The following is a 14,287-nucleotide window of genomic DNA, read 5'->3' as shown; positions in this document are numbered from 1 at the left end:
AATTTTAGAAGACCAAAAGGTTAAATTGTTCTAAAAAAATTAGAAACAATTTGGTTTTAATGCCATTTTACTCCATTTGGCCCTAATACATTTTAAAATTTGCTCCAGAATTTTAGAAATTATTTCTGAAGTATATGTTTTTAGCACACATTGTTTTTGAAATCCTGTACTCTTTTACTATCTATTCTTAACTTCATTATACTAACTTAAATATTATCAATAGGGCTTTCTTCAAAGGAACAATTAAGAAAAGATACAATTTTAAAAATAACACTTTATTCATAGAAATTAGAGAAATAATAAAAATACAACACACTTTCAAGTCTGTACAAATTATAAATACATCTTATTTATAATGGGAATCTTTTGTAATAACGAAAAAACATAACAATGATTTGAAAACTATAATACAAATTTGTTACAGAAGAAAACAAATGCATGAAATTAATTTGTCCCGCAAACGTTTCAGGGATTTAAATAAGCTGCATTTTTTTTAAAAAATATTTAAAATACAAAGAATTCAGTCTCTTTTAAAAGCTCAATCTCCACTGTTAAACGTTTTGCTCAACAAGTCTGAAATTTCCCTCGTTTCAATAAAAGTTTGATGTGTTCCTTTTATCGTATGAACAGATATTTTTCCATCACAAACCTAAAATAGAATCATAATATTTAGTAAATATAGGTGATATAAATTACCTATTGTATTTGAAATATTTAAAAATATACTTATGCAAAAATGGTGTACTGTATTAAGAAAATACGTAGTACTAATTATTATATAGTGTCATTAAAAAAAATCATAATAAATTTTTCTAAAAAACTGATAATTTGATATTTCAAAGAATAATTAGACATGGTGAAATTAACTAATAAATAAATCTATTTAACTGAAACAATGTTTTATACAATTATTTCTTGGTAATAAGGATATTTTGCTAACTGAAGAACAATGTGTTTTGCTTTTTCAACAAATGATCAAAATTTTTTGTTGTCCTGACAGAGCAAAAAATGTAAACAATTTGACCATCCATACACGATTGTATTTTCAGCTGCATAGTGCCAAAAAAAAAATTTCAAACTTTAAAGGTGTACATATATTTTATCAATCTGTTTGCAAGTTGTGACAGCCACCTCAGTTCTGTATGGAGAATGATAATATTCACATAGTATTGTTGAAAAGTGTTTCTACTTCATGGACAAACATTTTTTTTCCTAATTAAAGCATGTCTGTAAAAAACAATTAACTGTGATTCTTTAATTTTTATTGTATTATACACTCCAACTGTTTAACTTCTAATTTTAAAATTATTTTTGGAATTATTATTTTTTGCTTTAAGTTTGTTTTATTTTATTTTATATACAGCTTTGAACAGCCGACCCAATTTTGAGTTTATGAATATCAATGTTCAACTCTATGGCCTTATAATTTTGCACCCAACGCAGAAGACAGCGAAACTCCTGGATCAAATATTGGGACAAACTAGCCATCTTCATGGAATTTTTAACTAACCAGCATTTGCGTTAGATGGTGAGGAAAACAGCCAACAATTGGCCCAATGGCAAGGGGATTCAAACCCATGATCCGTCTACCGCAACGCCAGAACTGCGGTCCGTGCGACATGTGAGCAAAATTTTTCTCAACCAGCCACCGCTGGAATTCGAACCTCATTTGAAGGCAAATGCTCTATCTTCTGATCCACTGCAGTTTGTTACAGATCTTTTGGTCAAGATTGGTGACCACACTTTTGAATAGCCTAGACATAGGACAAATACATTTTATCCATTCTTGTTCTCGACCAATAATGATGTCTACAATATCAACGTTCATGGAGCTTTTCAAAATGTTTTATTTTCCAATGATATTCAATAGAGGAAGCGTTTAAACAAATGCATACCTGCCAAGTCTCCTGTTTTTTAACAAAGATTCCTGTATTTTATAACTATCTCCTGTTTACCCATATATTCTCAAATTTCTCCGTATTTGTCGAATAAATTAAAAATAAAAAAAAGAAATGGGCAATAAAATATCCGCTGATGGCAAAAATACTTCTCTTATTCCTCAACAGATGGTGCTACTGCCTGTACTGCAGTATGTTGAGTGTCTATAGTTTAAGTAATTATAAATAATGATTTAAAAAAATCTTTAGATTAAGATCAATATTTTTTAACCTATTTTTTACTTCGCTAAATGTAAGTGCTTATATTATTTCCAATTTTGAGTTTCTTTTTTTCCTGATGTATCAAAACTTTACTCGTAGCCTAAAAAATTTCGCTAGTAAAATCTCCGTTATTTTATTTCTCCAATGTTGGCAGGTATTCAAATACAAGGCCATAAAAATCCACTTACTTTTTCGAGATCATAGGCGTCTGAGAATGTTTTAGTCAAATTGACACTGTCTGCAGCTTTGATGAGAGTAATGTCCCTGTTCAACCTGTATTGAGGAGTGTATTGCAGTGACAAGACCAACTTCTTGTAGTAGAGATCAAATGCTGTCATGAGTTCTTCCACTTTTAGACTAGGGTGTGCGGCTGAGATTTTCAGCGCTACATTTTGTACACGCTCAGTGAAGCTGGGAAGTTTCACTAACTCATCTTTAAGCTGCAAAAAAAAATTGTTTTTATGTTACAACATTGTTCATAGCCAAATCTTTTAACAAAAAATAAGCACTATATACATTTACAAAATAATTTTCAAAGACTTTACATGATCATGATAAAATAACTAGTTTCTGACAAAGAACGCTGTTTTTGATCATATTAGCCACCATAAAAAGATCGAGAGATTTTTCCGTGCGGTTTCAGAGGGTGGAAAATGAAGCAGAGTTGCACATAAGAGAGAAAGAATCTCACAGCGAGTTTACGCACACTCAGATCTGCGAATATTTCCTCAAACATGTAAAAAAAAAAAAATTTTGCTGCTTTCATACGCTGGGAACCGACGGTGAGCTGAAATGCCTTGTGGTTGAATGAACATTGAATAGAACAATGTGAAAACCACGCTTTTCAATAATACATGGCGAAAATCGATATGGTAAAGAAAAAAATCTCATTTTTGAAAAGGGAAATTTATGCACTTTTATGCAGTACTTTTTAAAAATACCCTATAAAAAAGGCACCTTTAAAACACGAAAATAAGCACTTTTTAGAAACGCTACGTGCCATGTACAATAAATACTAAATGAGGCAGTTAGTTTACTCTTTTTAATTCAAAAACTTTACAAATAGAAACTGAGTGACGCTTCCCGATTACAACGAAATGCACAGCAGCAAGGAAAATTGGAAGTTTTATTGAGTAGCATATTTGTTACATTGTTTGATCCATTTGACAAAAAACTGAACATTCGTTTTCTCGACTAAAAACTATGCTTAATAAAACTAAAACATATATATGTAATCATCTTTCTAATTAAATGAAATCAGCTTTGTCCCCTCTGTGTTACAGATAGCTACATTGCGAACATTAAAATAATTTATAGTTCTGCTCATTGAAAAAATAATAATAACTAGGTGTTAATAATCAGGTGACTTACCTCACTTATCTTAATATCAATAAATTGTAATGCAAAAGAGCAGAGTGCTTGTGCTTCTCCCATGGTCTCAGCATTTTCTAGGAAACGAGCTTTGTGGTCTTTCGTATAGGTTGTCACTAGTGCAGGAGATCCATCAAGCATGGTCACACTTAGAACTTTAGGGTGCAGCTGCTTACCATTACGTTCTGCCTGAACCGCCATCTCGAAAGCGACGGAGGCACCAAAAGAGTATCCGGCAAGGTTGATGGTTTTACCGACCTTTGCTGCATCAATTTTCTGTAAATTAAAAGCTATTAGAAATGCATTATATGTAATATTATAACTTCATTAAAAGAAAAAACCCTCAAGTCATTTACTCAATTTTGTAAAATCTATTTAAGTCTTTTTCATAGTATTAGTACTATACTGTTTTTATAGTAATATTTAATCATATTGTGCTTTTTTCAATCATTAGAACAAGAGAACATTACAAGAAGTAAGTACCAACTGTTCTGGAGTTTCCAGTTGTTTTTGTTTCTTTAAGTTAAGAATGGAAAATGCCCCCACAAAATTTATATATAATGTGCATATATTTTACAAGACTTATTGTTTGTTTGATATATGTAATATTACTAGACAGTAAAGTGAAATTAAAATCGAAAATTAATTTTAAGAAATATGCTATTTCAATTAAATGGATAAGTTTGATAAAATCTTTTTAGATTCCTAGATTTTTGACAGATACTTAATTTTTCTTAATTAGTTCAGAAATCTTTAATTTTTGTTATTGTGAAATTTTTTTGACCTATGCATTATTGAGGAATATATTATACCTACCTAAACTAAATGAATATTATATATTTACAAATAAAATGAATATTATAATTTTCTTAATTTATGTCCTATTAAAAAATACCAGTTGCAATAAAAAAAAAATTTACAGTTCATTTAAATTTGTGATTTCTAATATAATGTACAGTTTTTGTTATTACTTATTTCTCTACATGGATGATAAAAAAAAATTCCCATATTCCTCCTGTGACTTTTTTTTAATATTCTTTATTTTTAGCATAACGTTTTCATAAAATCTATTGGAGTTTTCATTTTCTTGTTAATAGCTGCACACTATTCTTACATTATTTTGATCAGGAAAATAAATTAAATTTTTTCTATTCAAATAAAATGATAAAAGTACTAATTATAAAAAGTAGGTTGACTCAAAATTTCAAAAAATTATTTGAATGACAACTCTATGTTTTCGGATCATATCATTTTCTTGTTCCAAGTATGATTAGTTATTGTTTGTATCAAATTGTTAAAACTATATTAATACATGGTTGCCACTCAAATCTGGAAAAAAATTCCCTGTACAGATTATACACAATATATTAAGAAGAAACACAACAACTACTGTTCTCTTGCTTCAGCTATGTTGAGCTAACTATACTAATTTTAATTGCTGGAAAAATTTAGAGAAAAAAAAGAACAACTGAACATGTTTAAACAATGCTATAATAACTGAAATAGTTTAATGTAGTTGAAATATTCTTAAATATCCCTTAAATTACCCACTGAGAGGTCACCATTTATTAAAAGAAGAAAATACAAAACAAAATTCCCTGCATTTTCCCTGTTATTTTTAGGTTATTTTTAAATTTCCCTGTATTTTCCAAGTTTTTCCCTGTGGAGTGGCAACCCTGTAATAAAACTATGTATGATCTTACCTTCCAGTACCAAGCCGCCAAATTTTCGATGCAGTCGGACGGAGCTTCCGGAGTGCACTGAACACCATAAACAGGGCATTTCAGGTTTTTCGACAAAGATTTCAGCATGTCTGTCGTACCTTCAATTGGATGAATGACTATCAATGGAACTCCACTTTTGACTGAATTCAGTGGAACTATGGTCGAAGATGGAACGAGCTGCTTCTTAACGTCCCAGGAGAATTGCAAGAAAGCATTAAAATCATCATCGGCAGTTGTTTTCTCGGTGGGTTTCTGAGTTTCTGAGCTGTCTGCACCTCCTTCCAACTCTTTCAAGTCTTTGATCTTCAACTGTCTAAGCTCGGGCACGGTGAGGACGAGGTCGAAATCTCGCTCGAGGAACTGCTTCACTTCTACGCCCATCAGAGAATCCATTCCGAGCTCACCGAGTGATTGTTCAGGATTAATTGAGGACATGTCCTTGATACCTATTCAATAAATGCAATACTCATAAACAAAGTGAAATATTCATCAAAATTGGTTTAAAACTTAAAGGCGAATTAAGCAAAGTAATGCCGTGCTTAGGTAAAAACGCATACAAATTAATGGATGTTGTTTTCAATATAAATGTAAACAACAACAATCTCGAGTTCTTGACTTGTTCTACTTCTAGTTAGAAAGTATACAGCTGCTTACTATGGCTTATTCTGCGAGGTGATATTTTCAAACAGCTAATTTTGTTTTTAAAAAAAATGATGTAATTTCTGAGCTCAAATCTAATGTATTTCATAAGATATTAAGTAATTATGGTGAATTTGAAATGAAAATTTGTTTCAGTTATTTATAGATGTATTGTTAAAAAATTTGACATGGTTGCTAGATTTAGAAAGAACTTGCTTTTTTGGCAGTTCTGATTTGGACTCTTTTTACTTTTTTATTGCTGTTCTTATTGCAGGTTGTGCACCATCATATGCTAGTGTTAGCATATTGTTGGAGCAGCGAGATTAAGTTCAGTTTACAAATTATCATTTAGGTTTAAATTTCAAAGCTGGTATATTTTTGACAAGGTAAGAAGTGTTTTATAACAATTCTTTTTTTACACATGATTCTCACGTCTTCAAATGAAAATTTTTTATAAGCAAAAATAATAAATCGGGTAACAAATACACATATACAAGAAATAATTAAGGGAGTCTAGTCTCAAAACAGAATGATCACGTTGTGAGTCAATTGGCTTTAAAATACACCAAAAAGATCAACCCATATGGTATGCTCGCAGCGCACCCTAGTGTCGAAAACACCATCCATAAGTATTTAGAATCAAATTAATAATATAATACTTCTCACTCACAATGCCTGTATTATGATAAGAACAAATGTCTGTTTTTGTGTTAATTAAATGAGTAAAATTGTTGAAGCATACCAAATATATTAGCCACTGTCGAGAGTACGTTGTGCTTTGATGATTTCTGTGAGGTGGTTTCGGATGGTTGATAGGGTACAAAGCTGGAAACGACTGGATGCGACTGCTGCAAAAATTTGTCCAAAACAGAGAGGCAGGAGTGAATTCGTTGAGGGACAGTGCCTCCAATCACAACATCAGAACCAACTGTATCTTGAATGACACCCACATCACCAATGGCACCCCACTGTATGGCAAGACCTACACACAAAAAAGTTATTTTTAAATAAAAGGGTGATTATAAATAATATGCTGTTAGGAAAGTAATGCACAAGCATCAGATTATAGTTTAAGGGGCATCATTCTGAGATATTGCACTCTGTCCAAAATGCAGTGAAATTAGATAGACTACTGTGTGCGTTTTCAGTTAATTGCAGAAAATTTTATAAAAATCATTGCACAAATAATTCAAAATAGTTTTCAAAATCAATTAAATAAACATTGTTTTGTATTATATGACTACTTAAACTTTAATGATAATATAAAAATTTATTGTTTTGATTTTAAGGTGTTTGTTTAGCAATCCAGCTTTAATATATATATATATATAAATATTGTGTTTTCCTTTGTTTCTAGCACCTGTGGCAATCCAATTTGATTATATTTGACATCTTATGATCATTTCATAGTACTATTACCAGGATTTGCAAGCCCATGTGGGTTTTTTTGTGAAAAAAAGCGAATTTTGCTTGGGTTTAAGTGGATTTACTCAGGTTTTTTATATGAAAAGACCCCAATTTTGCCCGAAAATAGGTGAGGTTTTTTCAAATATATTCTACTTGCATGCTTAAATACATTCATGAAATTAAAAGCACATATTTTTTGTAGCACATGGTATGTTCATTTTATTTTATTTTATAGCATGTGTTGAACAGCCGACCCAATTTTATGGGTTTACGACTACTAATGTTCAACTCTGTAGCCTTGTAATTTCAAACCCAATCCAGAACACAAGGGAACTCCTGGATCAAGTATTGGATGAAATTTGCCTTTGTGGAGGATTTTTTGATGAAACTAACCTACATTTGCGTTACACGGAGTGGAAAACCTCCCACGGTTAGCCTGACAGCAAAGGGACTCTAACCCATGATCTATCTATCACTGAGGATATTTCACATACTGGTATGTTTATTTGTATTTCTCTGTGTATGAATACTTTACTTTATATGTGTAAAATGTACAAAAAATTATCAACTTTTGAGATATTTTCACAGCGTGATTAGTCGGCAAATGGATTTTAAACCTACACATTAAAAAAACAAAAAAAAAAAACATGTAGAGTTTTATCCAGGGGAGCCCTCAAGTTATATCCTACAAATTGGCCTCATTCTGTAATTTTTTTTTTTTTTTTTTTTAGTTTTCCACGAGTCCTTGTTTGGAAGTTACCAAGGCTTGTCGATTATTCTGCTGCTGATGATGATACAGAAATCTCCACTTTACTTTTTACTTTTGAAATTTATGAAAAAAGATTATAGACATTTGTTTCCTAAACATTTTAAGTATATAATTTAGGATTTTAATAAATATGTAGAAATGCTCATTAAATTTAATTGATAATTACGTAGGAGTCTCTTTTTTTTTATTGAAATAGTTGAACGAAACAGAAACTAGTTTTGTGTTTCAGTCCCTAAGTTGTTTACAATCTAAAGGGTTTTAAGTGGTTTACAATCTAAATAAATTATGTAATAAGTATAATTCTCATACTTATAATTCTCATACTTATAATTCTCATAAGTATAATTTGTTCATATACTTTTGTATGAAGGTTACAAAGTTAAATTTAAAAAACAATAAATTGATAATTTCAAAGAACAATTTGGTTTGATAATTTCAAAGAAAATTAATTAGAAATAACAAAATGTGAAAAGCCCACTTGGTGGGTATAAGATTGGATTTTTTAAATGGCCCAATCTAAAAAAAAAAACTTGCTGTATTTTTCTGCGCTCAGCCCACCTTGAGGAAACCTGCATTAATTAAATTTTTTTGTCTTTGAGAATTGCAACTAAGTTAACATTAAAATTTTTATTCAAATTTTATTTTTAAAAAAAAATTTTTTTTTTTGAAGTAAAAGAATATTACCAGGTAATCCTTGTTTGCAGCGCTCTTCACATATTCTCTCCATAGCAGAATTGGCAAATCCGTAGTTACTCTGCCCAGCATTGCCTCGACCACAACTGACTGATGAAAAACAAACAAACCATTCCAATTCAGGGCATAGTTTACGGGATATTTGGTCTAGGTTCAGAGTGGACTGGATCTTTGATTCACCCACTTCTTCAAAATTTTTTACTGTTTGATTTTCCATAAATGCATCCCTTAATACCTAAAATTAAGCAATGCATAAATATTTGTATTAAAAAATAAATTAATAACACTGTGAAACTTAGTAACTCAAAAGTATCATTTAAAATTTTTAAAAAAAAAACATTTTGTATTATATTTTGTTTTGTAAAATATTCTGTTAGAAAACAGGTAATATATCTCGATTTATTTACTGCTTAGAAAAATAAATTTAAACTAATAATAATTAAAGTATGTAAATTTATAAAATTTTACTATGCCGTCATATAAATATCATTTAAAGTAATTATTCATTAAAAATAATTTTAATGGTTCGTTGAAAATCAAATACGGTTGTTAACGTTCATAAGGCTGATTTGCTGATTCATAGAACTTTTTTTATGAAAGAGTAAAACTTCGAGTTAAGCAAAAAAAAAATTTTTTTTTTCAATTACAGTTCAAAAAAAAAATATTTAATCCACATCTATTTCATTAAAGTACAAACATCCATCCATATTCATAAACTCGGATAAACGTCTAAAAAATTATCTTTTTTATTCTTCCAAATTTCTGCTTTATTTCACTACTACTAGAAAAAAATATTTCACTCAAATCTTAAATGTTAAAAGGTATGTAATAAAAAGAAAAAAAATGCATTAAAAAAGTTTAACTCATCATATCTCAAAATCATTAAGATTGAAAGAGTTGAAAATCATTCTGTTTTTAAATTGATATTAAGAGGTCGGAAAAGCTTTTAATTAACAGACGAAATAAAAATGTCATTTAATTTCCATCAACTATGTATTTTAAATGTTATTTTTGAAAAACTTACCAAAGCTAAATTGAAAATTCCACCAACTGCACCGTGTTCAGCTGCCATCTTCAGCAATGATTGTGTTTCTTTTTGGTTGGCAACATTTAGTTTTGATACTACTACGTTCACGCCGTCCTGTTTCCATCTCTGCACGCATAATTGTTGGTAACCAGTTTTCACACCAGATCTTGATGTTAAAATTATAGTGCGTGCTCCTCTTTCAACTAACCACTGGCTGAGTTCTAAGCCAAAACCTCCTAATCCACCAATAATAACATATGATTTCTTAGGGTTGCACATTGTTCGATTTAATGCTGTTAATTTAACAGATGTAGGAATTGCTTGTTTCTCTAATTCTTCTTCTCTTATCTAAAAATGTAAATAATAATTGTAAAAAAAAAAAGCATTTGAACATAATTTTTACAATTAAATACAAAATCATATGAACACAAAACAACTGAATAGATGGTGTTTTCAATATAAATGTAAACGTCAATCTCGAGATCTTGACCTGCTCGACTTCCTGTTAAAAGTATACAGCTGCTTACTACAGCTTAATCTGCAAGGCGATATTTTCAAACTAATAATTTTGTTTTTAACAAAAGAAATAAATCATATAATTGTTAAGCTTGAACTTGCTGTATTTCATAAGATATTAATAATATCAAGTAATTCTGGTGAGTTTGAAGTGAAAATATTTTTTAGTTATTTAGAGATGTATTGTTAAAAAAAGGTGACATGGTTGCTAGATTTAGAAAGAACTCGCTTTTTTGGCAGTTCCAATTTGGCCTCTTTTTACTTGTTTCTTCTGTTTGTTCTCGGTGCAAGCCATGCACTATCATACATTAGTGTTAGTATATTGTTATAGCAATGAGATTAAGTTCATTTTATAAATTATCATTTAGGTTTATATTTCGAAGTTGGTTTATTGTAGACAAGGTAAGAAGTGTTTTATATAACAACTAGGAGGCTTCGCCCCCTGCTTGCTGGCGCTCTCCAACCCCCGGAACTGCATTCGCAGTTCATTTCGGATTGCTTCGCAATCCGATGCTCGCTTTGCTCGCTCATTAGATACGTTCTTAAGTCTAGCTTTTGTATACTTTTTTGAACACTAAAGTTCCGAAAACTTTTCCCTGTAGAAAATTCTAAACCTGTGCATTTCAATATTAATTTGAAATCGCAAACAGTTCACATATTTTTCTTAATCACACTATTCTAAATTTCAGTTGTTGAGAAAAGTAACTGTTGTAAGTTTTGTTTTAAAGTCTTTCCCACCAGAGGGCTAAAACTATGTGTTGTAAAACAATATGAAATAGTACTGAACGCCGGATGTAAAGCATCGGCTTCGATGAAGATAATTTTGTGAGAATTTTATTGATAATTCGGTGAGAATTCACCCAATTAGACATATGATGCTCACTACGTGCGCTTGTGCGCCGGAACCTATCAATTAAAACGTATGAGCGTTTTATATAATATAGATTAGCCATATGATGCTCACTACGTGCTTTTGCGCGCCAAAGCTTATCAATTAAAAATGAAAACTGTTGCCAATGCGAGAAAAGAAATATCATCGGTTTTATTGATACATACGTATTAGCGTTTTATATAATATAGATTCTTTTTTCAAAAGACAATACTTATGTCCTGAAACGACAGGTCTTCAAAGGACAATTCTTATAACGATTCTTCTTTTAAACACATAATAAATCAGGTAACAAATACACGTATACAAGAAAAACTACTCAAAAGAGTTTCAAAACACAATGATCATGTTGTCAGCCAAATGGCTAAAAAACGCCAAAAACAGTAACCCGAAAGTATAGGCAGTCAAGAGCTTACAACCAGGGTTGGCAAGTTTTTGACACATGACGGTTTTTACCGGTTTATACCATGGTTTTTACCGTCATGTCAAAAACTGTCAAAAACCCATAGTTTTGATAAAATTGTATTTTAATTTTGAGTTTAACTGTTTATGATTTAAAATTAGTTCATTTTTGGGCAATAAAATTAGAAAAAAAGTTGTTAGAAGATATTTAAGAACAGATTTTAGCATTTTCCCAACATGATTATATCAAATCATACGATTTGAAGGAAAATATTAGGATACTAAACAAAATTTTCAACATTTCCAAGCATCATTTTGTTTGACATATTACATTACTGAAGAATGTCAAGTCATTCCTGATTTAGAGTTTGTTAGTAGTAACAAGTTTTGAAAGTTTTGTTTAGCTTATTTCTAATATTTAAGAAATGCCAAATTTTAAATTCTTCTTTTTAGTTCTTGAATTTATTAATAGTTCCAAGTTTTTTTGTTTGTTTGTTTGTTTATTTCTAACAATTAAGAAGTGCAAAATTTTGAATCCTTTGCAAATCAAGCTATAATGATAAAAGTTAAGTACATCACTATTTTCAATAAGTATGTTACAATATTTCTGTATGAATGTATATCCTTCTTTAAGAATACATATATATAGTTGCAAAATCAATAGCAATCATTTACAACATTCATTTATAAAGGCAATTAAGTGAAAATAATATATTGTCCGCTATATGCCATAAATTAAAGAAAACAGTAGGTTTTTGACGGTTTTTACCACTGTCATGTCAAAAACCCAACCCTGCTTACAACGCTCCTCAGTGTACAAAACACCATCCATTATAATGATGTTTTTACTGAATATTCTCAACATTTAACTCGTTTCTAATTTTGGAAGTATAAGTCATTATGTTTTTTATCTATAAAAGGAAAAATTCCACCATATCAACATAGATATCTGATACTCAGTTTCCTACTGTATAGAGAATACACATTTAGGATTCAAAATCATTTTTGTCATTCGCAGAACTGCTTGAAATCATTATAGGATCGTGCACAACTTACTTTTAAGACAACTTTTCCTATGTGTTTACCGCTGGCCATGAATCGGAATGCCTGTTCTGCTTCATCGTGATTGTAAAGAATTGAGTTGAGAGGTTTCACCGTTCCGTCAGCAATACCATCCTTTACTAGTTGGACAACTTGTTTCTTCACACGACCACTATAGCCAGTACTCTCAAACAGTGCATCTAATAGTATGCCGTGGAATGATATGTTCTTCAAAAAGATTGCCATTCCTAAAAATTAAAGTTTTTATTTATCATTTGCTCTTAAATATTAACAATTTGAAAATTTATTAACAATTTGAAAATTAGATCATTTGTAACCTTACAGTACAAAAGCAATTTTACTAATATTATGCCAAATTTTGTGATTGCTTTAAGAATTTTTTTAATTTTCCTGCAACCATTATTGCTGCAGAACGTTCATTTTCAAAACTGCAATTGATAAAAACATATTTGAGATCTATGTTGACTAATGCCCGCCTTTCATCTTTGGCACTCATTTCTATTGAGTATGATCTATCAACTTCTTTAGATTTTTCTGTTTTAATCAGGGTGGGACTGTTCATAGACCTGAAAAGATGATCGCCCCCTGGTCTCCAGCTAAAGTGGTGGTCCTTCCTTGTTTATTTGCACAACCTTATTTAACTGCACAACATAATACTGCAAAAATTTCCCCTGTTTTATTTTCACGCAAATTTTTCTATTTTTTTTAGCCTCAAACAAACTTGTAATCCTAGTCATAGTTCTCATAATGAACATTGTTAAATGTTATGCATTTAAATGCCCCCAACCAAAATAAAAATTAGGAACTTAGCCATAAATGAGACTTTCGATTTACCTAATGGACTGTTGTTTGATAAATCATATTTTCCTATTTCTAGAAAACGTCCATGTTGGGCAAGGCAATTTAATGTTGCTTTCAACTTTTCGTCTGCTAGTGAATTCAGAATGACATCAACACCTGAAAAAAGAAATATGAGTGTCTCACATAAATGCAGAAGACATTGCGGGCAAAAAAGAATTTTCAGTTTACAAACAAAAAGTCTTTAAACATTATTCTTATAAATATGCATATATATATTCTATCATAACACTATGTCACCCTACTACACCTTTTAATTTTATTTGAAATAAGCCTTTTATTAATATTAAGTGGATTTAATTGAACAAGGCCTAAACCTCTCTGAAAGATAACCTAAATTATTATTGCTTATTTGTTTTTTTTACTTAATAATTCTTTTTAAAATGTAAAGATTATTTTAATTGATTCATTTAACAAATTTGAGAATAAATCTTTTTATCTATAGCAGCTCAAAGTGTTGGTTTTGGTTTTAAATGAGATTTTTCTTGTGGCTTCAGTATATGTATTAAATTAAAAAGTTATTGTGAATTTTATAATTAATAATTGTGAATAATTAATTGCAAACATGAGAATGGGCAAACTTTGTTTTAGAACTAAATTTATAAGTAAATTTAAAAGGTGATCTCACATTATAAGAAATACATTAATTTTATTTTTCTAATTTTTTAACTGACTGTTTTCCTCGACATTCCAATAATTCACCATCAATCAATTGATTGAAACAAGTACAAAACTATCTATAAATCACATAAATACATTAAAATGCGGGTT

At 30.2% G+C, this 14,287-nt stretch overlaps 1 protein-coding gene across 3 annotated transcripts in view; it reads right to left on the bottom strand.

Annotated features, from left to right (window-relative positions):
- Window positions 1-259: 259 nt before the first annotated feature.
- LOC107439709 (fatty acid synthase) overlaps window positions 260-14,287 on the bottom strand; it is a 56,656-nt gene continuing 42,628 nt past the window's right edge. For all 3 annotated transcript variants that reach the window (XM_087157882.1, XM_071177918.2, XM_087157883.1), the window contains exons 20-28: window positions 13,493-13,615; window positions 12,653-12,885; window positions 9,787-10,137; window positions 8,754-8,997; window positions 6,636-6,875; window positions 5,234-5,700; window positions 3,531-3,806; window positions 2,348-2,599; window positions 260-649 (exon numbers count right to left, since the gene is read on the bottom strand). In XM_087157882.1, the coding sequence (XP_087014008.1) occupies window positions 539-649; window positions 2,348-2,599; window positions 3,531-3,806; window positions 5,234-5,700; window positions 6,636-6,875; window positions 8,754-8,997; window positions 9,787-10,137; window positions 12,653-12,885; window positions 13,493-13,615 (2,297 nt within the window). In that variant the 3' untranslated portion in view covers window positions 260-538. The remainder of the gene's footprint in view (window positions 650-2,347; window positions 2,600-3,530; window positions 3,807-5,233; window positions 5,701-6,635; window positions 6,876-8,753; window positions 8,998-9,786; window positions 10,138-12,652; window positions 12,886-13,492; window positions 13,616-14,287) is intronic.

Source organism: Parasteatoda tepidariorum, chromosome 2 (assembly GCF_982258835.1).
Source record: "Parasteatoda tepidariorum strain Cologne lab strain chromosome 2, Ptep-v5.0, whole genome shotgun sequence".
Taxonomy (NCBI): Eukaryota; Metazoa; Arthropoda; class Arachnida; order Araneae; family Theridiidae; genus Parasteatoda; species Parasteatoda tepidariorum.
This window is presented reverse-complemented; position numbering and strand designations above follow the sequence as displayed.